At 41.3% G+C, this 27,409-nt stretch overlaps 1 protein-coding gene across 1 annotated transcript in view; it reads left to right on the forward strand.

Annotated features, from left to right (window-relative positions):
* FBXO15 (F-box protein 15) overlaps positions 1–27,409 on the forward strand; it is a 644,716-nt gene that overhangs the window by 345,275 nt on the left and 272,032 nt on the right. Inside the window, exon 5 of the mRNA XM_053714867.1 lies at positions 18,424–18,569. Within this exon, the coding sequence (XP_053570842.1) occupies positions 18,424–18,569 (146 nt within the window). The remainder of the gene's footprint in view (positions 1–18,423; positions 18,570–27,409) is intronic.

Below are 27,409 nucleotides of genomic sequence, written 5' to 3' on the forward strand. Positions count from 1 at the left end.
TAGTACTTCTTTTAAAAACCCTTTAGATAGGAAACTTGAATCTTATCTAAGGAAAGCTTATTTATATTCTGGCTATCTTCTCAGGCCTGCCATTTCTATGGCTGATGTTGCAGCTGCATCAACTTTTTGGTTGGAAAGTTTAGCGCAACAGGAAATGGATCCTGATTTGTCTAGCATTGTTCGCTTGCTTCAACATGCTAATCATTTTATCTGTGATGCCATTTTTTTATATCATCAAAATTAATGTTAAATCTATGTCTTTAGCTATTTTAGCTAGAAGAGCTTTGTGGCTCAAATATTAAAATGCTGACATGGTATCTAAGTCTAGATTACTATCTCTTTCTTTCCAAAGTAATAAGTTATTTGGTTCTCAGTTGGATTCCATTATTTCAACTATCGCTGGGGGGAAGGGAGTTTTTGTGCCTCAGGATAAAATACCTAAGGGTAAATCTAAAGCTTCTAACCGTTTTTGTTCCTTTCTTCAAAATAAGGAACAGAAACCTAATCCTTCCCCCAAAGAATCTGGTTCCAATTGGAAACCTTCTTCAAGTTGGAGTAAATCCAAACCGTTTAAGAAACCAAAGCCAGCCCCCAAGTCTGCATGAAGGTGCGGCCCTCATTCCAGCTCTGCTGGTAGGGGGCAGATTAAGATTCTTCCAAAACATTTGGGCAGATTCTGTCCAAAATCAATGGATTCAGAGTATTGTCTCTCAAGGGTACCGAATAGGATTCAGAGTAAGACCTCCTGTAAGATTTTTTTTCTCTCACGCATCCCAGCAAATCCAGTAAAGGCTCAGGCTTTTCTGAAGTGTGTTTCAGACCTGGAGATTTCAGGGGTAATCATACCGGTTCCGTTTCAGGAACAGGGTCTGGGGTTTAATTCAAATCTATTAATTGTCCCGAAGAAAGAAAATTCATTCAGGCCAGATCACTAAGTTTTTAAAATTCTCTTTTCTAGACAAGCATTACCAATTTGTTGCTCTTCCATTTGGCCTAGCGACAGCTCGACAAGGTAACTTCCACGGAGGAGATTAGAATATCCCCACTAGATCCGCGAACCATGTCCTTCGCGGCCACGATGGAGCAATCAGTATTACTGATATTCGCTCCTGCTTGATGCGGGCCACCACTCGAGGAAGAAGCGATAATGGAGGAAAAAGATATGAGTTTGAACCTCCAGGACACTGCTAGTGCATCTATTAGATCCACTTGGGGATCCCTCAACCTCAACTCGTACCTGGATAGCTTGGTATTGAGATGGGACACCATGAGATCTATCTCCGGCGTCACCCACTTGCTGCATATCTCTGCAAACACCTCGAGATGGAGAGATCATTCCCCTGGATGGAAGGATTGCCTGCTGAAAAAATCAGCCTCCTAGTTGTCCACACCCGGAATGTGGACGAACCCAGAAGTGGCCAAGCCTTGAAGATTGCCCATAGATCCAAAATATTGATCGGGAGGGAGGACTCCTCCTGACTCCACAACCCCTGTGCCTTCCTGGCACCCCAAACAGCTCCCCATCCTGATAGGCTTGCGTCTGTAGTCACAATCTCCAAGGATGGTCTTAAGAAGCATGTCCCTCGGGACAGATGATCTGGACAGAGCCACCAAGAGAGAGATTCTCTCGACCGGCCTGTCTAATACAATCTGTTGAGACAGATATGAATGATCGCCGTTCCACTGCGTCAGCATGCACAGTTGTAAAGGTCTGAGACGGAACCTGGCAAAAGGAATGATGTCCATGCAGGACACCATGAGACCAATCGCCTCCATACACTGAGCCACAGAGGGACTCAAGGAATTCCAGAGGGCAAGACATGCCAAAGTTAGCTTGCAACATCTCTGGTCGATTAGAAATATCCTCATGGATATGTAGTGTATTATAGTACCCAGGAATTCCACCCTGGTATTTGGGATCAGATAACTCTTATAGATCAGATAACTCTTTCCAAGTTTATCTTACATCTATGTGATCGAAGAAGACTGAGAAGGGACTCTGAGAATTCTTTCGCAAGACAAAAGGATGGTGCTTGCTCCAGAATATCATCCAAGTATGGGGCTACTGCAATACCCTGAGTTCTAGCAACGGCTAGAAGAGCCTCCAGAACCTTCATAAAGATTCTTGGAGCAGTAGCTAGGCCAAACGGAAGGGCAATGACCTGGAAGTGCTGGTCCAGGAATGAAAATCTCAGAAACTGAAAGTGTTCCCTGTGGATTGGAACATGAAGGTAAGCGTCCTTCAGATCTATAGTGGTCATAAACTGACCTTTCTAAATTAAAGGAAGGATGGACCTTATCGTCTCCATCTTGAAGGAAGGAACACTGAGAAATTTGTTTAAGCACTTTAGGTCCAGAATTGGGCGGAAAGTTCCCTCCTTCTTTGGGACCACAAAAAGGTTTTGATTAAAGCCCCAAACCTCTTTCTTCGATAGGCACCGGGACAACAACTCCTAAGGAGGATAAGATCCCAAACGCACCCTAGAAAGGCATCACTCTTTTCTAGTCTGGTAGACAGATTCAAGAGAAGGAATCTTCCCCTTGGTGGATGAGATTTGAAGCCTATCTTGTATCCCACCTCCAGGACCCACGTATCCTGCACATCCTTGAACCAGGCATCTGAAAAAAGAGACAGATTGCCCCCTACATGATCCGATCCCGGATCGGGGGCTGCCCCTTCATGTCGATTTGTTTTTGGCGGACTTCTTATTCTGCTTGGATTTATTCCAGGACTGAGCCGGCTTCCAAGTACTCTTGGGTTGCTCGGGCTTGGAGGAGGTTTGTTGTCGTTGGGATTTGTCAGAACAAAAGCAAAGAAAATTAGAAGATTGTCGTCCCTTAGTCTTGTTCTTCTTATCTTGCGGTAGAAAGGCACCCTTGCCTTTGGTAACCATAGAGATAATGGAGTCCAGGCCTGGACCAAATAAAATCTTTCCCTTGAAGGGAAGAAAAAGGAGTCTGGACTTTGAAGTCATATCTGCAGACCTAGACTTTAACTAGAGCACCCAGCGAACTAGGACCGCAAAGCCAGAGGCCTTTGCATTTAGGCGAATAATTTGCATGTTCGCAAATTATCACAGATAAAACAATTAGCAATTCTCAGAGCTTTAATTCTGTCTTGAATATCCTTGAGGGGAGACTCCACCTCAGTGAGTTCCGACAAAGAGTCGCACCAGTAGGTAGCCGCTCCAGCAACCACAGCAACTGGAGCCACCTTATGTTGAAACATCTATTTCAGAATGGTTTAAATTTTTGTATTCATCGGCTCTCTGAACAAAGAATTATCCTCAAGAGGTATAGTAGTACATTTAGCAAGCGTAGAGATAGCACTATCCACTTTAGGAATAGAGCCCCACAAATCCAGTTGAGAGTCCGGGACCGGGAACAACTTTTTAAAAGTAGACGCGGGGGAAAAGGAAGAACTAATTCTTTCCCATTCGTTCTTAATAATGTTCGCCATCTTAACCAGCACAGGATAAGTCAAAGGAACTTTTCTGTCTTTGTAAACTATCTAATTTAGGTATCATAGGTTCTTAAGGAAGCGCGGTCTCTGGAAACTCTAACGTAGACAGAACCTCCTTTAATAAAAAAACGTAAGTGCTCAATTTAAAATCTAATGGACGGTTCCTCCGCAGCAGGAGGCTTAGACGCTACGTACTTCCGACCCATAAAGTTCACCCTCTGAAGCTACAGAGGTTAACTCATCATCGGATAACTGGGACAAAATAGCTAAATCCGATACATTTGACTCCGGGTCAGGAGAACTATGTTTAACCTTTCTCTTGCGTTTGTTAGAGCGAGGTAATGCACTGAGGGCCGCAGACAACTCCGTTTGTAACTTTGCGTCAAAGTCTGCAGGAAGAAGGCCCCCTCCGGATGGAGGATAAGATGTGCTACGTGGAACTGCATGTGGAGTGGATAATGTAGCAAGGGTAGTAATCTCACGGGATGCCGAGTCCTCAGAGGTAGACGGCTCAGAAGGACTAAGAGCCTTAGCAGGCTTGTCTCCCTTCCTAGACTTTATTTTTATCTTTGTACAATTCCATTTTTGGCATTTAACTTCAACAAATGTGATTGTTCTCTTTTTTTTTTAAATATTTTTTTGTGACATAAATTGTATTTTTGATATAGGTTAGACCACTAGATGTCAGTAGAGATTAAGAAAAATGTATGCCTTAACAATTAAGTGGAAAGGTGTGGTCTCACCTGGCTGATGGCTATTTAAAGGTGATTAAGTTTTACAAACACTATGTGAACATGACTAAGTGTTGATCACCCGAAACGTTGTTCTATTTTAACCTGCTCCTATCATGTGCTAAATAAAGGAACTTTTTATATGAGAAGTGGTGCTGCTGCATTCTTTGAAGATTTTGGAGACTTTATAATAGTGTTAAGGCATGTGGAACATAATTGAGTGGGTGGGAAAACCACGGCCTCCTCACAATATAAATAGGTATGGTTTAGTACAGAAGACGTACCTTCTAACATGTCAGAGTCCTCTATAACTCAGGTTATACCCACAGAAGGAAACAAACATTTTTTATTATAGAAAACTGCACCTTGATACTCCCAATGGCTGGGGCACTCACCACCTCCTAGACCCAGACAGTTAACAGAGGAAACACTCTCCTCAGGTTCAAGTCTCAGCCAGAATGGAGGATGAACATAGACCACACCCGGTCACATGGAGTGCAAGACAGTACTTCCCCTGTTATTACAAGTACAGCAAGTAAAAGGAGCTGTGCATCACTTTCAAAAACGAAAGTCAAACTTAAAAGTGAAACCTGTTTGTTCCAGCCAAAAACACACAGTCTATCAGCCCAGGAAAAAAATCACACAAAGCAGCATGTAAATAATTAACCCTAACTGTTCAATAAACCCCCTTCAGAGGATATTAACCCTGGATCCTATCAAGGTATAAAGGAACCACACTGTGACCCTGTTATAGCGTTTTATGTGTAAAAATGTAAATGATCTTACCTCAAGGATCCATACTGTGGAACAGAACACAGCCTCTCAAGTGTGACAGTCCTATAGCAGAGCTCCTGACATGGACTTGAGTGTGTGAAACTCAACACTGATTGCTTAGGAGCTGTTAGCAATAGTCTGGATGGTTTCGCAGAAAAACTTTGCCTAAATCTCCAGACTTTAACTTTCATCAATACTCTCACTGAGAGGTTGACATGACTACTTAAAACTCCAGTCCTATCTCGAAGGGAAGATACCCTTTTTCAGGACTCTCAGGGGTCCATTTATATATGTGCGAACAGACATGATCCGCTATAGCGAACCATGTCCTCCGCACATCGATACTGCTGGTGCAATACCGCCCCCTGCAGATTCGCGAGGGTGTCAATCAGCCCAATCATACATGATCGGGCAGATTCCTATACGCCGCCTCAGAGGCAGCGTATGAGTTTAGGAGCAGCGGTCTTGAGACCTCTGCTTCTTAACTCCTGTATGCGGCGAGCCTGAAGGCTTGCGTGGAAACAAGGGGAACGGGCCATTCGGCCCTTGTTAAATAGACCCCTCAGAATCTTTTGACACTTCTCTGCCACCTCCTAACGTGAGGAAAAGCAAAGAATGACTCAAGTAATGAGGACGTGGTAGGGATATTTAAGCCTTTGGCTGGGGTGTCTTTGCCTCCTCCTGGTTGCCAGGTGTTGTATTTCCCAACAGTAAGGAATGAAGCCGTTTACTCTCCCTATCTTAGGAAGGAAATGGCCCGTTGGGTATATTTCTTAGGTGTTATTATAGATTCAGTCTCCATGAGACTACCTTTGACAGTTCAAAGGAGGTTGAAATTTCTAATCTTCAGTCCATTTCCATTTCCTCTGTAGCTCTCTGTATGGAGGTGTTAAATCTGATTATAGCAGCATTGAATGCTATTCCTTTTGTATGGTTTTACATGAGACCTATCCAGTTGTGTATGCAACGTCAGTGTAGCAGGGATTATTCTTCGATTACTCAGAAAATGTATCTGGAATTCAGAGCAAGGCAATCCCTTTCCTGGTGGATAAATCATCATTCCGTTGTTCTAGGGGCATCTTTTGTTTGTACAGATTGGAATATAATCAAGACAGTTGCTAGTCTTTCGGGTTAGGGTGCAGTTTGAGGGTCTCGGCGAGCACATGGAGTTTGGTCTCCACAGGAGGTGACGTTTCCTAAAAAATGTTTTGAACATTGGAGCTTGCCTCTACTGTAGAGAGAGACTTATTTGCATTTCCTATCATATTTTGTCACTGCAGTGATTTGCATCAATCATCAAGGGGAAGCCTGCAGCTCCATGGTGATGAGGGTGGTGTCTCCACTTTTAATTTGTACAAAGAGCAATCTCTGTACCATCTATGCAGTTCATGTTCCAGGGGTGAGCTTTTGAGAAGCAGACTTTCTCATTTACCAATTCTCTTCATCTGGAAGTTTTCAGTCAGATTGTTGATCTATGGGGTCTTCCAGAATTAGTTCTGATTGCTTATTAAATTATAAATAAGCTCCCCAGATTCTTTGAGAGGTCCAGGGTTCTTCAGTGGAGTTTTTGGTTGCTCTAATAGCTTCTTTTTTTTTTCGGACATAAATCTTTCTACCTCTGGTTCTGTTGCCAAGATAGACCAGGTCAAGACGGAGCTGTCATCAGTAATTCTTATTGCTGCCGCTTGCCCTTCCAGAACGTCTGGTGCAAATGTCCAGTTGTTGTCCATTGCCTCTTCCTTTGCACCACAACCTTCTGCCTCGAGATACGCCTTGAAGATTGTAGTTTTAAGACACAGGGGTTTCTTTCTTATGTGAGTTTTTCAGTTGACCTTGTAAACAACCAGGAGACTGTAAGGTGAATAAAGTGCACAGGGTGATACTGTAACAGGGTTGTTACAGAATCTGAGGGAGGACAATTAGCATCATATACACTTATATGTTACAAACCAATAAGCATTAGTGCATCTGATTCTTCAGAGAGACGGGTTTTCAGTCTATATTGAGGTCTGGTTTCCCCCCTACACTGCTTGCAGGATAATGATGATGTAGTTTCTCTTGACATGACAAAGGTTATCAAAGCTGCAGTTTCTAAAGCTTTGGCTGCTCTCCTGCCTTCAGAAAAAGCTTAAATAGTATGTTCAGATTTTACTTTCTACAAGTGCTATGTGCCCTTAGACCAGGGATACTGTTTTGTCTTCAGATGGTGAAGTTTCCTCTGGGGATGAGGATTCCTCTTCTGATGTTGAACCTAATATTTCCTCTTTGTTTTAAGTTGAACATATTTGTTTTCTTTTAAAATAGATCTGAATTACTTTAGGGGTTAAAGATCCTAAAGTTTCTGATGATAAGCCTTGTAATTTTCTTGTAAAGTTTTTAAAACTATTGTATATCTCCCTGAGGTTTATAATATTCTTAATGCTCTCTCTGACATGATCTCTAGGGAATGATCTAAGCCAGGTAATTATTTTACTCTTTCTGTAAGGTTTTAAAAGTTATATACTTTACCTGCTGCCCCAAAGGCAGAACTTTTTTTCACTTTCTGCGAGTTTCTTTTAATGAAAAAATTTCTGCAGGTATTTTTTAAATTAAATTTGATTTTAAATTAAGAATTAACACACACATATATATATATATATATATATATATATATATATATATATATATATATATATAACATAAGGGCAGGTGTGATGTTCCTGATAATTTGTCTGTATGGCGAGAAAATATGTGAGATCCATAGCTCCTAAATGTGGAAAAAAGTTTGTTTGCAAGTTATGTATTAAGTATGAAAAATACATTTGGTAAATATGTTAGACACAGAAACACTTCAAATGTAAGCAACCAATGTAGACACTGGTATTTTTTTTAATTGAGTTCAGTGTTTTTATATTGTATTACGTTGAGTAAGTTATTGGGGTATGACAAATAAATAAATAAATTTTTCACAACGTTTTAAAAATGTTCCAAAGCAAGAAGACTGAACTAAAAACCACTGCTTTTATTATTTGATCGATGTATAATACAAAGGACATGTTTTAACCACACAAGTCACTAAACACAGACTGCAAGCAAAACCACATTTTCCAAATGCTCATTTCCTTCTTAATATGAGGAGAGTCCACGGCTTCATTCCTTACTTGTGGGAATACAGAACCTGGCCACCAGGTGGAGGGAAAGACACCCCAGCCAAAGGCTTAAATACCTCCCCCACTTCCCTTATATCCCAGTCAATCTTTGCCTTTCATCACAAGAGGTTGTCAGAGATACGGAGTAGTTCCTTTTGAAGGGTATCTACCCTTTGAAATGGGACTGGAGTTTTAAGTAGTCTTGTCAGCCTCTCAGTGAGAGCATTGACAAAAGTTAGGGTCTGGAGATGCAGGGAGAGTCTTTCTGCGATTCCATCCAGACTCGTATTAACAGCTCCTAAACAATCAGTGTTGACGAGTTTCACTGACTGCTTTCATCACTCAAGTCCATGTCAGGAGCAATGCTACAAGACTGTCACACTTGAGAGGCTGTGTTTCTGTTCCACAGCATAGATTCCGGTAAGATAGTTTCATTTTTTATACATATGGTAACGCTAGAAGACAGGGTCACAGTGTGGCTTCTTTTATCTGTATGGAATCAAGGGTTCATATTTCCTGAGAGGGGATTCTTGAACAGTGGGGATTAATCTCATAAATTTTTATTTGATTTATACTGCGTTATGTGTGATATGTTTTCTGAGGTTTATAGGCTGAGTTTGGAACATACAGGTTGGCGCGCTTTTCCTTAGTGGAGGCGGTCCTAGGTTGCGCTCCATGTGACCGGGTGTGGTAGTAGTTTCACTTCCTATTCTCTGACCGTACTGGTTATTGGAGAGATGCGGTTTACTCTGTGTGCCTGGGTCATAGGAGGTGGTGAATGCCCCAGCCATCGGGGGTATAAAGGTGCTGTTTTTATATTTTATATAACTTCGTTATTGTTATTTTAGGACATAGCCCATAGCTATGGAGGACTCTGATGTTTTAGCGGGTACTCCCTCTATACCTAAGACTAATGCCTGTTTATTTTGTGAGGAGGCCAAGGTATACCTGCCATCTCAATTGTGTTCCACATGCCTAAAAAGAGTGATTATATCAAAAATGGTTAACAAGTTTGATACCACTGAGCCTTCCACCTCTAAGGGGTCCCCGTCTTGTGAGGTGCGCACCCTGTTTTCATCTCCTAATACACATGCAGTTTCCCATAGCACGCCTGATCCTCCATCTGGAGGAGGTCTTTTACCTCCAGACTTCACTGCGCAGTTACAAATGGCGGTGTCTGCGGCCATTAGTGCTTTACCTCGCCCTGCTAAGTGCAAGCGAAAGGTCAAATATCGCTATCCTTCCCAGGGGTCATCATCTAGTTTATTGGCTATAGCTGATAGACGTTATCTGATGATGAAGTTCTTTCCAATACTTTCTTTCCGATATTTTCCGATATTATTATTCATATTGGTTATTTGTAGAGCGCCAACAGATTCTGCAGAGCTATAAACATAGGCGGATTGTGGAGGAATCAGATTGTAGATTTAGGATGGAGCACTTGTGCTTTCTTTTAAAGGATGTTCTGGTTACCTTAGAGGTTCCAGAGGCCAAACTGTCTGTAGAAGCTTTAATTCCTAAACTGGATAGAGTTTACAAAGACAGGGTTGTTCCTCAGACTTTCCCTGTTCCTGTAAAGATTGGAAACATTAAGAACGAATGTGTCAGGGTGCCAGGAATCAGACTGAGACGAGAAGTGCAAAAATAATCACACCTTTATTAATAGCAAAAAATAATAAAACGTCCACAAGTCAAATAACAAGCCAGGAGTCAAAACCAGAGCTGGTAGTCAGACGAGCCGAGTCAGGAGCCAAAGCGAATAGTCAGACGAGCCGGAATCAGGAACAAGGAAAACAGCAGAGTCAGGAACATGCCAGGGATCAGGAACCAGGAAGGACGTCAGGCAGCCAGGTAATACACAGGAACTCTCACAAACAGGTCTGAGACAAGGCAAAGCATACTGAACAGAGGCCCTTTAAATAATAAGTGATGACATCACAATTTTGAGACTGCATCCTGTCTCACATGGATAATGCACACCAGTCTGGCCATAAAAGGAAGTGCAAGAAATAAGCAGCATCCCCCACAATGCACCATAGTCAGGAAGAGAGGTGAGTAAAATGGCTGCCAGCAGCACATGGCAAACAAACAGGGAAAAAACCCTGACAGAATGGGAGAGGATTGGTTCTTCCTTCACCCCCTCATCTGCCTTAAAGAAACTGTTCCCGCTCCCGGACTCTCAATTGGTGTTGTGGGGTTCCATCCCTAAGGTGGATGGCGCTGTCTCCACGCTCGCAAAATGCACTACTATCCCACTGGAGGATGGTTCGTCATTCAAACAGCCCATGGATAAAAAGCTGGAAACTCTGTTAAGAAAGATGTTTCAACATTCAAGATATTTCAACCAGCGGCGGGAGTTGCTGCAGTTGCTGGAGTGGCTACCTACTGGTGTGACTCCTTATTGAAATTGATCGAGGTGGAAGGTCCCCTCGATATTATTCTTGATAGAATTAAGGCTTTAAGGGTCGCTAATTCTTTTATTTGTGATGCGAATATGCAAATTATTTGTTTAAATGCTAAAACTGGTGTTTTTTCTGTTCGGGCCCCCCGGGCTCTGTGGCTGAAGTCCTGGTCTGCGGACTTGACTTATAAGTCAAGACTCCTTTCCCATTCAAGGGTAAGATTTTGTTTGGCCCAGGCCTGGACTACATTATTTCCACAGTTACAGGGGGCAAGGGTGCCTTCCTACCGCAAAATAAAAAGAACTGATCTAAGGGACAATCGAATAATTTTTGTTCTGATAAATCCCAGCGTCAGCAATCCTCCGCTAAGACCGAGCAACCTAAGACTTGGAAGCCGTCTCAGTCCTGGAATAAGTCCAAGCAGAGCAAGAAGCCCGCTGAGACTAAATCAGCATGGAGGGGTCACCCCCGGTCCGTCTATGGACCAGGTAAGGGGCAGACTTTCGCTCTTCTCAGAAGCTTGGTTCAGGGATGCGCAGGATCCTTGGGTCCTGGAGGTCATTGCTCAGGGTTACAGAATTGGGTTCAAGTCTCTTTCACCCAAGGGCAGATTCTTTCTCTCAAATCTGTCATCAAAACCAGAGAAGAGGGATGCCTTTCTGGGGTGCGTTCAGGAGTCATTGTCCCGGTTCCCATAGAGGAATGAGGCTTGGGATACTACTCAAACCTTTTCGTGGTCCCAAAGAAGGAGGGAACTTTCCTCCCGATTCTGGACCTAAAGTGCTTAAACAAGTTTCTGAACGTCCCCTCATTCAAGATGGAGACGATAAGGTCTATCCTTCCCTTAGTCTAGAAGGGACAGTTCATGACCACTATAGATCTGAAGGATTCTTACCTTCATGTCCCAATCCACAGGGAACACTTTCAGTTCCTAAGGTTTGTCTTCCTGTACCAGCACTTACAGTTTATTGCTCTGCCGTTTGGCCTAGCTACTGCCCCAAGAATTTTCACAAACGTTCTGGGGGCTCTCTTAGCTGTGGCCAGAACCCAGGGCATTGCAGTAGCACCTTACTTGGACGATATTCTGGTGCAAGCACCATCCTTTCGTCAAGCAGAAGAACATTCGGAATAGTTTCTCTCTCTTCTTCGATCCCATGGATGGAAGATAAACTTAGAAAAGAGTTCTCTTATTCCAAGCACCAAGGTAGAATTCCTGGGCACTATAATAGACTCACTAGCCACAAGGATATTTCTGTCAGACCAGAGACGCTGCAAGCTGGCTTCGGCATGTTTTGCCCTCTTGACCTCAAGGCCCTCTGTGGTGCAGTGTATGGAGGTGATTGGTCTCATGGTGTCCAACATGGACATAGTTCACTTTGCCAGGTTCCATCTCAGACCGTTACAGCTGTGCAAGCTGAGACAGTGGAATGGCAATCATTCGGATCTGTCTTAACAGATCTCTCTGAACAACCGGTCGAGATAATCCCTCTCTTGGTGGCTTTGTCCAGATCACCTGTCCCGAGGGACGTCCTTTGTAAGACCATCATGGGGGATTGTGACTACAGATGCGAGTCTCTCAGGATGGGGAGCAGTTTGGGGAGCCAAGAAAGCTCATGGCCTTTGGTCTCGGGAGGAGAACTCTCTTCCGATCAACATTCTAGATCTTCGAGCAATCTTCCCTCCCAAACAGCTCCCCCTGATCCCTCCCCCACCCCACAATTGTCCCTGCCATCTTAAGTACTGGCAGAAAGTCTGCCAGTACTAAAATAAAAGGTTTTTAAATTTTATTTTTTTAGCATATTTACATATGCTGTGGTGCAGCATCCTTCCTTAGCCCCCAAACTCCCTGATCCCCCCCCCCCCAAAACAGCTCTCTAACCCTCCCCATCTGCCTTATTGGCGGCCATCTTGGGTACTGGCAGCTGTCTGCCAGTACCCAGTTTGCAAAAAAAAGTAGTTTTTTCTGTTGTTTTTTTTCTGTAGTGTAGCTTCCCCCCCCCCCCCACAGACCAACCCCCATCACCTGCCACACCAGATATGAGTGGTGGCACTGGGCAAGTGGGCACAGTATACGCTGTGAGCCTGACACACACGCTGACAGGCAGGCAACTGCAATTAGATTACACAGGAAAAAAAAAAAGCAGACTGATGTTCTAGCTCTAAAAAGGGCTTTTTGGGGTGCTGTCCTTACAGCAGAGATCAGATGAGTCCTTCAGGACTGTAGTGGACACTGAATACACTAGCCTAGCTATCGATTTCCCTATTAAATCAGCAGCAGCTACACTGTCCCTCCTCTCACTAAGAATGCAACTTCCGAATGAATCTAAAATGGATGCTGTCCAGGAGGTGGGAGGGTCTGGGAGGGAGGGTCTGCTTCTGATTGGCTGGAATGTGTCTGCTGACTGTGAGGTAGAGGGTCAAAGTTTACTCAATTATGACGAATAGGGGGCGGATCGAACATCGCATATGTTCGCCCGCCGTGGCGAACGTGAACAAGCTATGTTCGCCGGGAACTATTCGCCGGCGAACTATTCGCGACATCATTAATCATAAGGTGTGGAGGACCTACTTATTCTGGTGTGAAGATCATGGATTCCCCTGACATAAGGTCAGGATTTCCAGGAGTCTTTCCTTTCTCCAGGATGGTCTGGAGAAGGGCCTTTCTGCTAGCTCCCTTAAGGGACAGATTTTGTCCCTATCTGTTTAACTGCCCAAGAGGCTCGCTGAGCATCCAGATGTTCAATCTTGTGTTCAGGCTCTGGCTAGAATCATGTAGTTGACATTAAACTACTGTCTTGGAAGGTTCTTTTTCTACTGGCTATTGCTTCTGTGCGCAGAGTCTCTGAAATGGCTGCCTTGCAATGTGAGCCTCCTTACCTAGTATTTCATGCTGATAAGGCTGTTCTTTGTACTGGGTTAGGTTTTCTTCCTAAGGTCGTTTCAGATCACAGCATCAATCAGGAGATTGTGTTTCCTTCTTTGTGTCCTAATCCTTCTTCTTCGAAGGAACGGTTACTTCATCATTTGGATGTGGTTTGGCCTTGAAGTTCTATCTTCAGGCTAAGAAGGAGTTTAGACAGACTTCTTCTTTGTTGTCTATTCTGGGAAGCGTAGGGGGCAGAAGGCCTCATCCACTTCCTTATCTTTTTGGTTGAGGAGCATTATTCGCTTAGCTTATGAGACAGCGGGACATAAGCCTCCTCAGAGGATACCTGCTCATTCAACTAGAGCAGTGGCTTTCTCTTGGGCTTTCAAGAATGAGGCCTCTATGGATCAGATTTGTTGGGCGGCTACCTGGTTACATACCTTACATACCTTTTCTAAATTTTTCAAGTTGACATTTTTTTGCTTCGGCTGAAGCAGCTTTTGGGAGAAAGGTTTTGCAGGCTGTGGTGCCCTCAGAATAGGGTCCTTTTTTGCCCTCCAGTTCATTCAGTGTCCTCTGGAGCTTGGGTATATGTTTCCCAAAAGTAAGGAATGAAGCCGTGGACTTTCCTCATATTAAGAAGGAAAACATAAATTATGCTTACCAGATAATTTCCTTTCCTTCTGTATGAGGAAAGTCCACAGCCCCCGTCCGTATTCTCCGTAGGGCGGGCCTAAATTTTGTTTTGTTCTTCTGGCACCATTTATACCCTGATATTTCTCCTACTGTTCCTTGTTCCCTTAGCGTGTGTGGAGCAGCCCTCCCCCACAGCTACTTAACAAAGCAGAAGTTAACCCCATGGCTTCCAAAATAGCTGCAGAGTATTGCAGCCATAGGATGGGGGTTGAAATGCAAGTAGTGCAGCCACTGTGATCCAATATGCACTGTGAGGGCACGCAGAGGTGAGGAGGAACTGACTTGCAGTTACATTTTTTTTAAAGTAATTGAACAGCGAGCAAAGAGGAATGCTTCAGCTCTTTGCTCTGCATCTGTAATGTCACCACCTATTCTTTCTGCAGGCATGCTGCATTTTCTGTGATGACATTGCAGATCGCAGTATGTTCTCTAACATGGGGCCTGCTGCTAATTTAGCTGTATGGGAAACTGTATCCAAGATGGATGGGGCCATTTCCACTCTGGCTAGATGTACTACTATTCCAACAGTACTTTTTTTATGGACCCTTTATACAGAAAGTTAGAATCTTTTCATAGAAGGGCCTTTTAACATGCAGGTTATATTCTCAGACAAGCGATTTCTATTACTGATGTCGCTGCTGCTTATACTTACTGGTTGTCTAGTCTTTCAGAACAGTATTCTGATGACTCTGTTAGTGAAAATCTATTGGGTTTACTTCAGAGTACCAATTCTGTTTATGATATTAAGATTAATGTCAAAAGCATTCCTTGCCAGGAATCCTGCTCTGCTGATATAGTGTCTAAATCTAGATTATTGTCTCTTTCCTGCCATGGAAAGAAGTTATTTGGTTCTGATTTAGATTCCATTATATCTACTATTACTGGAGGTAAAGGGGCTTTTCTTCCTTAAGACAGAAAGTCTAGAGGGAAATTCTAAGGTGCTATTCGTTTTCATTCTTTTTGTCAGAATAAGGAACACAAAATTGACTCTTGTGCTCAAAAGCAAGGTTTTTCTGGTTCAGTCAGGAGACCTAATGCTAAATGGAACAAGTAAAAACAGGGTAAGAAATCAATGACTACTACCAAAACTGTATGAAGGTGCATCCTCCGATCCAGAAGTTCTGTTAGGGAGCAGATTAAATCTCTTTCAGGAGGCTTGGTTTCAGTCTGTTCCAGATCTATGGGTTCAGAATATGGTTTCTTAGGGATATTGAATATGATTTAGAGCAAGGCCTCCCAGAGGAAGGTTTTTTCTGTCCAATATTCCAAGGAATCCTTTAAAAGCTCATGCTTACCTTCAGTCTGTCTCAGATCTGGACGATATGGGAGTGATTGTTCCAGTTCCTTTGCAGGAACCGGGGATAGGATTTTATTAAAATCTCTATATTGTTCCAAAGAAGGAAGGTACTTTTAGAGCAGTTCTTTAATATAAAGGGCTCTGAAAAGATTTGTAAGTATTCCATGATTCAGAATGGAAACTATCCAGACTATTCTACCTTTTGTTCAGCAAGATCAGTTTATGTACACAATAGATTTGAAGAATTCTTACCTTCATGTTGCTATTCACATAGCTCATTTCCAGTTTCTGAGGTTTGCCTTTCTGAAAAGGCGTTTTTAGTTTGTTGCTCTTCCATTTGGTCTGGCTAAGGCTCCAAGAATATTCACAAAGGTACTGGGTGCCTGTTTGTGTGTGATCAGGTCTCAGGTTATTGCAGTGTTTCCATACTTGAAGGACATCTTGGTTCAAGCTCCATCTTTTCCTTTAGCAGCATCTCATACTGTAATATTACGTACTGAGAGTTTTATTTTATAATGAATACTCAGCTGCTGAACTTCTAACAGATGCAATAAGTATCTTCAAACTGATAAAATACTTATGTAACAGTAATATGACTGTATATTATGTAAATTTGTAAAAGCTACAATGTTCTATCACTGTCTTAATATATCAGGAGGGAACACAGATTATCTATAATTGTGTAACGCAAGTAGGCAGTGAGAAACTAAGAACCAAGTGAACCTTCTGAAATCTAATGCTAAAACGGTACCTAGTAAGGAAGCAACTAATCAAATAGCTTGTTGAAGAAAGGCAACAGATGAATCACTAACCGCTGTAGATTTAATACTTCCGGTTGTACACAGAGTTGTCAGCAAGTCAGGGTAACTACTCGTACACTGAGAGGGGATTGGTAGAATCTCCAGGTTCACTGTGCAGTCAGCATGGTGCATCAGCAGTAGCTGATGACGTCAGAGGTGATCCGATAGTAAGGTCAGAGTTTTCTAATACTAATTCCCAGGTTAAAAAGTTTAAGGTACTCTGATGCGGCTCTGGTTGTAGATAAGGTTGCTGAATAATGGTGGAGGTAGGTAGTGAAAAGAGATCCGATAGGATGAGGCTCAGATAAGATAAGGTTTGACGTTAAAGGCTCAATAAGATTATAACAGATTGCAGAGGAACTCCTCGCGTCTGCATAGGAAAAATTAACAAGCAATGAGTGATTGTTGAGGAGGGGCTTTATTGGCTGAAATGCAGGTAACCATGCCTGGTTAAAAAGAAAGTGTAATAGAAGACGTTCTGACACACCAACTGACTCTTGTTGTAGAGGATAACTCTTGGGTTTCCAAATAGATTCAGTATCCAGCAGTAGCTTATAGCAACATCAGGGGGGAACTTGCAAGGTCCACGGATCCTCAAGAAGAGTTAGTGAATGCTCTAGTAGTTCCTTGGTCTTTTCAGCTTGCCTATCTGTTTCCGCCTCTGGTTCTTCTTCCCAGAGTGGTTTCCCAGATAAGGCTAGATAAGTCGTCTGTAATCCTGATTGCCCCAGCTTGGCCTCACATGATTTGGTATGTGGTTCTGGTACAGATGTCCAGTTGCTCTCCCTGGCCTCTTCCTCTGCAGTTGGACCTTATGTTTCAAAGACCTTTTTTCCATCCAGATCTTAATTCTATGAACTATATATATATTTAAAACGATAATGAGGAAAGAAAATTAAAAAGAGGAGAGAAAATAAATACATATATAAAGAAATATGTAATCAAAATAAAATTGAGTCTTTTTTTGTCACACTGTCATTGTTCGTGGACTACACAGCTTGGGCATTACTTTCCCAGGAGTAATGGGTCATGGACCCTTAACACCTTTATGAAAGAAAATATAATGCTTACCTGATAAATTTCTTTCTTTCATGGGGGGGTGAAAGTCCACTAGACCTGCCATTTTGTTTGACAGATTTTGATAATTTTGTATTGTATTTTTTTCTGACGGCAGTTCAAGTATGCACCTCTTTTTTTCCTTGCCCCTTTTAACTTAACAAAAATTCAATGCAATATCATTTACTTTGAATTTCAAATTAGTAGATTTTTTTCTGTCAAATTTCAAAGTTAATTTTATTCCTCTTGTATCATGTGACATCCATCAGCCAATCCTATAAAGCATATATGTATATACTGTGCACACTTGCACATGCTCAGTAGGAGCTGGTGCCTCAGTGAGCAGATTTTGTTAAAGGAAGTAAATAGGAAAATGTTTAAAAAAAATGGTATGCTCTGAATCATAAAGGTTTCATTTTGACTTTAGTTTCCCTTTAAAGGGCCATAATACCCAAATGTTTAAACACTTGAAAGTGATGCAGCATATCTGTAAAAAGCTGACTAGAAAATATCTCCTGAACATCTCTATGTAAAAAAGAAAGATATTTTACCTCAAAAGTTCCTCAGTAGCCACCTCCCATTGTAAAGGATGTCTAAGCAGCATTTTAGTGTGTCTGTCCTGGGACAGCTTAGGGGATGAGCCTCGTGAACTCTCATATTATTTCACCAATCAGGTAAAGGAAGCTTACTATGAAATCTCATGAGAGTTAAGTCAAATCTCATGAGATCACAGTAAGAGTATATGACCACAGCACTGCTGATGCTGATTGGCTGCTGTTCATTTCTTCATTTTTTATTTTTTTTTACCTGCAGCTGGGAGCAGGTGAAGTATAACTTTTTACACAGAACTTACTCTGCTGAGCTGAGGAGATTGTGAGGTAAAATATCTTCCTTTTTTACATAGAGATGCTCAGGTGATATTTTCCTGTCAGCTTTTTACAGTTATACTGCATCAGTTTCAAGTGATTTAGCATATGAGTATTATGTCCCTTTAAGTACATAACATTAGTAAACTGATCTAATTGTTATGAGTTGTTGGATCACCTGAATATTTTTTATTTGCTTTAGAATTGTTGGTACAGTTGAACAGTGCCATATTCCTGACAAGTCTGGTAATAGTTGATTACCAGTAACTAAAAATGTGTATCTTTTGTATTCACTTGGGTTGTAATTGCTTTCTGTATTTATGGATGTACTTGTTGCTCTTCAGGACATTTACTATACCTCAACATGTCCCTATACTTGATGATATTGATCCGCATTATGGTCTTCATGGCTACCAGCTCCATATTGACATGCACAGTGGACCAAGAACCTACTTTTGTGAGACATTCCCCGGATTATTTTGCAGAAGGGGTAAGTGAAACACCTTAAAGGGACATTCCAGCCAAAATTGGAATCCATGTGGATGCATTTCAGTTTTGAATAGAAACATTTTTGTAATGTACATGTATTGGCAAAAATGCTTGTTATAAAAGCTATAGCGGTTTTAAAAGTGTATTCAAAGTGAAAGTAAATCCTAGCGTTTTACAAACGCTAGGATTGACTATTGAAACAAATAAAGGGGACTTTCATTCATGGAGTATAAGATACTTCATGTAGAAAGCTCCGCCAAGCCGGATTTACCACACAGCTATTTGCTAAGAATGTTTTTTGCCGTGGGCTGCTGTACCAGGTAAAAACGGCGATCGATTGAATCAAATAAAGGAGCTCACTACATGAAGTATCTTATACTCCATGAATGAAATTCCCCTTTATTTGTTTCAATAGTAAATCCTAGCGTTTGTAAAACGCTAGGATTACTTTCACTTTAAGTATGCACCATGCACCGTGCTTGTACCATCTGGTAATGACTCAATTTGTTAAATGCTCACATGATACAAGCTCCACTGGTGTTCTGAGCAGCTGCAGTAGGTAAAATGCTGACAATATCTAGCTATGCTTCACATGCATGTGCAGAGGAATATGTTAACAGAAAAACAGTGATAACTTTTACTAGAAGCATTTTGCCAACACATGTATACTGCAGATATGTTTCTATTCAAAGATGCAATTCGTCTAAGTGCATTTAAATTTTGACCGGAATTCCCCTTTAAGTTGTTTTTAATTGCATCTAAGAATAAAAACAGTTAATGCTTGTTGTGTGCTATCGCTGTTCTAATGAATAACAAAACAAGAGAACATCTAGTATTGTTTGTAGTTTCAGTTCTACCTCATGTAAATACGTTTTATTTCATTTTAAGAATTATTTCCACATAGAGAACTCTCTTACAAGGGGATGAAAGCATATGATGATGAATATTTTTTTAAATATATATATATATATATATATAAAATACGTATTAAGGTATATATTTTGTTTGCTTCATACATATTTGAAAACTATTATTTTTTCATACTTGTAACAATTAAAACTAATAGATATAATTTTTTTGCTGTAGGTAGGAACTACTGAAATCATTTGATCAGTCCATACTCTCTACCCAGTTAAAGGGACACTGAACCCAAATTTCTCTTGTAAGGTGTATCCAGTCCATGGATCATCCATTACTTGTGGGATATTCTCATTCCCAACAGGAAGTTGCAAGAGGACACCCACAGCAGAGCTGTCTATATAGCTCCTCCCCTAACTGCCATATCCAGTCATTCTCTTGCAACTCTCAACAAACATGGAGGTAGTAAGAGAGAAGTGGTGAAATGTAGCTGTTATTTTACTTCAATCAAAAGTTTATTATTTTTAAATGGTACCGGAGTTAGAAACATAGATATTGACGGCAGATAAGAGCCATAGGCCCAGCAAGTCTGCCCGACCTTACCTAACAGTATAAACTTATCTAGTTCGTAGGATAGCCCTATGCTTGTCCCATGCATTTTTAAAGTCCCCCACAGTGTTTGTTGCTACTACCTCTTGAGGAAGTTTATTCCATAAATCAATCACTCTTTCGGTAAAGAAGTGCTTCCTCAAATTACTCCTGAATCTACTACCCTTTAGCTTGAGCTCATGACCCCTTGTTCTTGAATTTTCCATTTTATGTAAAATACCCACAGCCTCAGTTTTACTAAACCCTTTAATGTACTTGAAAGTTGCTATCATATCACCTCTTTCCCTTCTCTCCTCTAAGCTATACATATTTAGGTCATTGAGCCTTTGTTGTACTATTTTGTACTATTTTGTTCCAGGCAGAAAAATAGAAGAATCTGCCTGTGATTTCTATGATCTTAGCAGGTTGTAACTAAGATCCATTGCTGTTCTCACACATGACTGAAGAGAGAGATAACTTCAGCGGGGGAATGGCGTGCAGGTTATCCTGCTATGAGGTATGTGCAGTTAAGATTTTTCTAGAAGATGTGAATGCTAGAAAATGCTGCTGATACCAAATGTATGTAAGGTAAGCCTGAATACAGTGATTTAATAGCGACTGGTATCATGCTTACTTTCTGAGGTAATACTCTTTTATATTTACAATGTAAAACGTTTGCTGGAATGTTTAAACGTTTTTATATATACTTTGGTGATAAAACTTTATTGGGGCCTAGTTTTTTCCACATGGCTGGCTTAAATTTGCCTAGAAACAGTTTCCTGAGGCTTTCCACTGTGTTACTATGAGTGGGAGGGTCCTAATTTAGCGCTTTTTTGCGCAGTACATTTTACAGACTGAGACATCCAGCTTCCTCCAGGAGTCCCCTGAATGCTATAGAACATCTCTAAAGGGCTCTTAGGCTTTCCAAAGTCGTTTGTTGGTGAAGGCATGCCCACAGCAAGGCTGTGGCAGTTTGGTGTGACTGTTAAAAAATGTCTATAGTTTTTTTTATCCGTTTTTTTAACTAAGGGGTTAATCATCCATTTGCAAGTGGGTGCAATACTCTGTTAGCCTATTATACACACTGTAAAAATGTCGTTTGATTTACTGCCTTTTTTCACTGTTTTTCAAATTCTGACAAAATTTGTTTCTCTTAAAGGCACAGTACCGTTTCTTATATTTGCTTGTTAGCTTGATTTAAAGTGTTTTCCAAGCTTGCTAGTCTCATTGCTAGTCTGTACAAACATGTCTGACATAGAGGAAACTCCTTGTTCATTATGTTTAAAAGCCATTGTGGAACCCCCTCTTAGAATGTGTACCAAATGTACTGATTTCACTTTAAGCAATAAAGATCATATTCTGTCTTTAAAAAATGTATCACCAGAAGAATCTGACGAGGGGGAAGTTATGCCGACTAACTCTCCCCACGTGTCAGATCCTTTGACTCCCGCTCAAGGGACTCACGCTCAAATGGCGCCAAGTACATCTAGGGCACCCATAGCGTTTGCTTTACAAGACATGGCGGCAGTCATGGATAATACACTGTCAGCGGTATTACCCAGACTACCTGAATTTAGAGGAAAGCGAGATAGCTCTGGAGTTAGACGAAATACAGAGCATACTGACGCTTTAAGAGCTATGTCTGATACTGCCTCACAATATGCAGAAGCTGAAGGAGAGCTTCGTTCTGTGGATGATGTTTCTGACTCAGGGAAGATGATGCAACCTGATTCTGATATCTCTACATTTAAATTTAAGCTTGAACACCTCCGCGTGTTACTCAGGGAGGTTTTAGCTGCTCTGAATGACTGTGATACAATTGCAGTGCCAGAGACATTGTGTAGACTGGATAAATACTATGCAGTGCCGGTGTGCACTGATGTTTTTCCAATACCTAAAAGGTTTACAGAAATTATTACTAAGGAATCGGATAGACCAGGTGTGCCGTTCTCTCCCCCTCCTATTTTTAGAAAAATGTTTCCAATAGACGCCACCACACGGGACTTATGGCAGACAGTTCCTAAGGTGGAGGGAGCAGTTTCTACTCTAGCAAAGCGTACTACTATCCCTGTCGAGGACAGTTGTGCTTTCTTAGATCCAATGGATAAAAAGTTAGAGGGTTACCTTAAGAAAATGTTTATTCAACAAGGTTTTATCCTACAGCCCCTTGCATGCATTGCTCCTGTCACTGCTGCTGCGGCGTTCTGGTTTGAGACTCTGGAAGAGGCCTTACATGTAGCGACTCAATTGGATGACATACTTGACAAGCTTAGAGCACTTAAGCTAGCCAATTCTTTTGTTTCTGATGCCATTGTTCATTTGACTAAACTAACGGCTAAGAATTCTGGTTTTGCTATCCAGGCGTGCAGAGCGCTATGGCTTAAATCATGGTCAGCTGACGTTACTTCAAAGTCTAAGCTGCTTAACATTCCCTTCAAGGGGCAGACCCTATTCGGGCCTGGTTTGAAGGAGATTATTGCTGATATCACTGGAGGAAAAGGTCATGCCCTTCCTCAGGATAGGTCCAAATCAAGGGCCAAAAAGTCTAATTTTCGTGCCTTTCGAAACTTCAAGGCAAGTGCGGCATCAACTTCCTCTAATGCAAAACAAGAGGGAACTTTTGCTCAGTCCAAGATGGTCTGGAGACCTAACCAGCCCTGGAACAAGGGTAAGCAGGCCAAAAAGCCTGCTGCTGCCTCTAAGACAGCATGAAGGAACGGCCCCCTATCCGGTAACGGATCTAGTAGGGGGCAGACTTTCGCTCTTCGCCCAGGCGTGGGCAAGAGCTGTCCAGGATCCCTGGGCGTTGGAAATTATATCCCAGGGATATCTTCTGGACTTCAAGGCTTCCCCCCCAAAAGGGAGATTTCACCTTTCACAATTATCTGCAAACCAGATAAAGAGAGAGGCATTCTTACACTGTGTACAAGACCTCCTAGTTATGGGAGTGATCCATCCAGTTCCAAAGGAGGAACAAGGACAGGGATTTTACTCAAATCTGTTTGTGGTTCCCAAAAAAGAGGGAACCTTCAGACCAATCTTGGATCTAAAGATCTTAAACAAATTCCTCAGAGTTCCATCATTCAAGATGGAGACTATTCGTACCATCCTACCTATGATCCAGGAGGGTCAATACATGACTACAGTGGATTTAAAGGATGCTTATCTTCACATTTCGATACACAAAGATCATCATCTGTTTCTCAGGTTTGCCTTCCTAGACAGGCATTACCAGTTTGTAGCTCTTCCCTTTGGGTTAGCTACAGCCCCAATAATTTTTACGAAGGTTCTGGGGTCGCTTCTGGTGGTCCTAAGGCCGCGGGGCATAGCAGTGGCCCCTTATTTAGACGACATCCTGATTCAGGCGTCAAACTTCCAAATTGCCAAGTCTCATACGGACATAGTGTTGGCATTTCTGAGGTCGCATGGGTGGAAGGTGAACGAGGAAAAGAGTTTTCTATCCCCCCTCACAAGAGTTTCCTTCCTAGGGACTCTAATAGATTCTGTAGAAATGAAAATTTACCTGACGGAGTCCAAGTTATCAAAACTTCTAAATTCCTGCCGTGTTCTTTATTCCATTCCTCGCCCTTCGGTGGCTCAGTGCATGGAAGTAATCGGCTTAATGGTAGCAGCAATGGACATAGTGCCGTTTGCATGCTCAGTCAGTGGAACGGGGATTACACAGATTTGTCCCCTCTACTAAATCTGGATCAATAGACCAGGGATTCTGTTCTCTAGTGGCTATCTCGGGTCCATCTGTCCAAAGGTATGACCTTTCGCAGGCCAGATTGGACAATTGTAACGACAGGTGCCAGCCTTCTAGGTTGGGGTGCAGTCTGGAACTCCCTGAAGGCTCAGGGATCGTGGACTCAGGAGGAGTCACTCCTTCCAATAAAAATTCTGGAACTAAGAGCGATATTCAATGCTCTTCAGGCTTGGCCTGAGCTAGCGACAATGAGGTTCATCAGATTTCAGTCAGACAACATCACGACCATCACGACCATCAAGGGGGAACAAGGAGTTCCCTAGCGATGTTAGAAGTCTCAAAGATAATTCCCTGGGCAGAGATTCACTCTTGCCTACCTTTCAGCTATCCATATCCCAGGTGTAGAGAACTGGGAGGCGGATTTTCTAAGTTGACAGACTTTTCATCCGGGGAGTGGGAACTCCATCCGGAGGTGTTTGCACAATTGGTTCATCGTTGGGGCAAACCAGAACTGGATCTCATGGCGTCTCGCCAGAACGCCAAGCTTCCTTGTTAAGGATCCAGGTCCAGGGACCCAAAGGCAACGCTGATAGATGCTCTAGCAGCGCCTTGGTCCTTCAACCTGGCTTATGTGTTTCCAACGTTTCCTCTGCTCCCTCGTCTGATTACTAAGATCAAGCAGGAGAGAGCATCCGTGATTTTGATAGCGCCTGCGTGACCACGCAGGACTTGGTATGCAGATCTGGTGGACATGTCATCCTTTCCACCATGGACTCTGCCGCTGAGACAGGACCTTCTACTTCAAGGTCCTTTCAACCATCCAAATCTAATTTCTCTGAGGCTGACTGCCTGGAGATTGAACGCTTGATTTTATCAAAGCGTGGTTTCTCAGAGTCAGTCATTGATACCTTAATTCAGGCACGAAAGCCTGTCACCAGGAAAATTTATCATAAGATTTTGCGTAAATATCTTTATTGGTGTGAATCCAAGGGCTACTTATGGAGTAAGGTCAGGATTCCCAGGATATTATCTTTTCTCCAAGAAGGATTGGAGAAAGGATTGTCAGCTAGTTCCTTAAAGGGACAGATTTCTGCGCTATCTATTCTTTTGCACAAGCGTCTGGCGGATGTCCCAGACGTTCAGGCATTTTGTCAGGCTTTAGTTAGAATCAAGCCTGTGTTTAAACCTGTTGCTCCACCTTGGAGCTTAAGTTTGGTTCTTAAAGTTCTTCAGGGGGTTCCATTTGAACCTCTTCATTCCATAGATATCAAACTTTTATCTTGGAAAGTTCTTTTTTTGGTAGCTATTTCCTCGGCTCGTAGAGTTTCCGAGTTATCTGCCTTACAATGTAATTCTCCTGATCTGATCTTCCATACAGATAAGGTAGTTCTGCGTACCAAACCTGGGTTTTTACCTAAGGTGGTATCTAATAAGAATATCAATCAAGAGATTGTTGTTCCGTCTTTGTGTCCTAATCCTTCTTCAAAGAAGGAACGTCTATTACACAATCTGGACGTGGTTCGTGCTTTAAAGTTTTACTTACAAGCTACTAAAGATTTTCGTCAAACATCTGCTTTGTTTGTTGTCTACTCTGGACAGAGGAGAGGTTAAAAGGCTTCGGCAACCTCTTTCTTTTTGGCTAAGAAGCATAATCCGCTTAGCCTATGAGACTGCTGGACAGCAGCCTCCAGAAAGGATTACAGCTCATTCTACTAGAGCTGTGGCTTCCACATGGGCCTTTAAAAATGAGGCTTCTGTTGAACAGATTTGCAAGGCGGCGACTTGGTCTTCGCTTCATACTTTTTCAAAATTCTACAAATTTGATACTTTTGCTTCTTCGGAGGCTATTTTTGGGAGAAAGGTTTTACAGGCAGTGGTACCTTCCGTTTTAGTAGCTGCCTTGTCCCTCCTTTCATCCGTGTACTTTAGCTTTGGTATTGGTATCCCACAAGTAATGGATGATCCGTGGACTGGATACACCTTACAAGAGAAAACATAATTTATGCTTACCTGATAAATTTATTTCTCTTGTGGTGTATCCAGTCCACGGCTCGCCCTGTCATTTTAAGGCAGGTATTTTTAAATTTTAAACTACAGTCACCACTGCACCCTATGGTTTCTCCTTTCTCTGCTTGTTTTCAGTCGAATGACTGGATATGGCAGTTAGGGGAGGAGCTATATAGACAGCTCTGCTGTGGGTGTCCTCTTGCAACTTCCTGTTGGGAATGAGAATATCCCACAATATCCCACACAGGTAAGCATAAATTATGTTTTTTTCTTTTGTAATTCAGAAAGAGCATGCAATTTTAAGCAACTTTCTAATTTACTCCTATTATCAATTTTTCTTCGTTCTCTTGCTATCATTATATAATTTTTTTTGGTTTTAGTACTCTGGACAGCACTTTTTATTGGTGGGTGAATTTATCCACCAATCAGCAAGGACAACCCAGGTTGTTCACCAAAAATGGACCGGCATCTAAACTTACATTCTTGCATTTCAAATAGATACCAAGAGAATGAAGAAAATTTGATAATAGGAGTAAATTAGAAAGTTGCTTAAAATTTCATGCTCAATCTGAATCACGAAAGAAAAATTTGGGGTACAGTGTCCCTTTAAGTACCACCAGTGCTGATTGCAGGCAGTTGTCTTTGGTTCTTGATGTTCAGACCACTGAACACACGCACACTCTTCTTATTATATGGGGTCTCTTTCTATGCACTCCTATGTTACAATGTATATCTTACAGCAGCAGATACAGTGTTTGCCAGGAAGTTCTGGTGCTAAATCTTCTGTGCTTTTAGCCCCTCCTATAACCATTGTTCCTAAGTGGGTCCAGTGCCGCTCAAAAGAAATCATTAGTATTCCTTATGAGGCGGGGTTGTTCTTTTCTAGGGTGTGATATGCTGACGTACCATTTCACTGTCTATGTCAATTATACATTTTCCCTGCATGTTTGCATTTAAGCTGTGCATGTGCAAACCTTTTGATCGTTTAACATTTTATAGCAGCAAAGTTCACCAATAAATAAGTAAAATTAACAATGCAAAAATGTTTTTGCAACACTATACACCAGCTTGAAATATCTGTTCCCTTAAAATGTTAGCATAGCTGATGATTAATCTTTTAAACATAGTCCAGTTTGGATTTAAAATATGTTGAACATTTATGTTTTGTTTTTGTATATTTATATATGTATATATTATTATTATTATTATTATTATTATTATATAGTGTGTGTGTATATATATATATATATATATATATATATATATATATATATTATATAATGTGTGTGTGTGTATATATATATATATATATATATATATATATATATATTATATAGTTTGTGTGTGTGTATATATATAATTATTATTATATAGTGTGTGTGTGTATATATATATATATATATATATATATATATATATATATATTATTATATAGTGTGTGTGTTATAGATATACTGTATATATTATTATTATATAGTGTGTATATATGTGTATCTGTGTGTATATATATATATATATATATATATATATATATATATATATATATATATATATATATATATATATATATAATTTGCAACTGAAGTTAAAATAATGGGTCTAAAATTAATGGCTTGTCCAGGTTGTATTATTTACTTTAGACAAGAAGACATTTCTGATTATGTTGTTAAGAGTCTTTATCA

Source organism: Bombina bombina, chromosome 5 (assembly GCF_027579735.1).
Source record: "Bombina bombina isolate aBomBom1 chromosome 5, aBomBom1.pri, whole genome shotgun sequence".
Classification (NCBI taxonomy): Eukaryota; Metazoa; Chordata; class Amphibia; order Anura; family Bombinatoridae; genus Bombina; species Bombina bombina.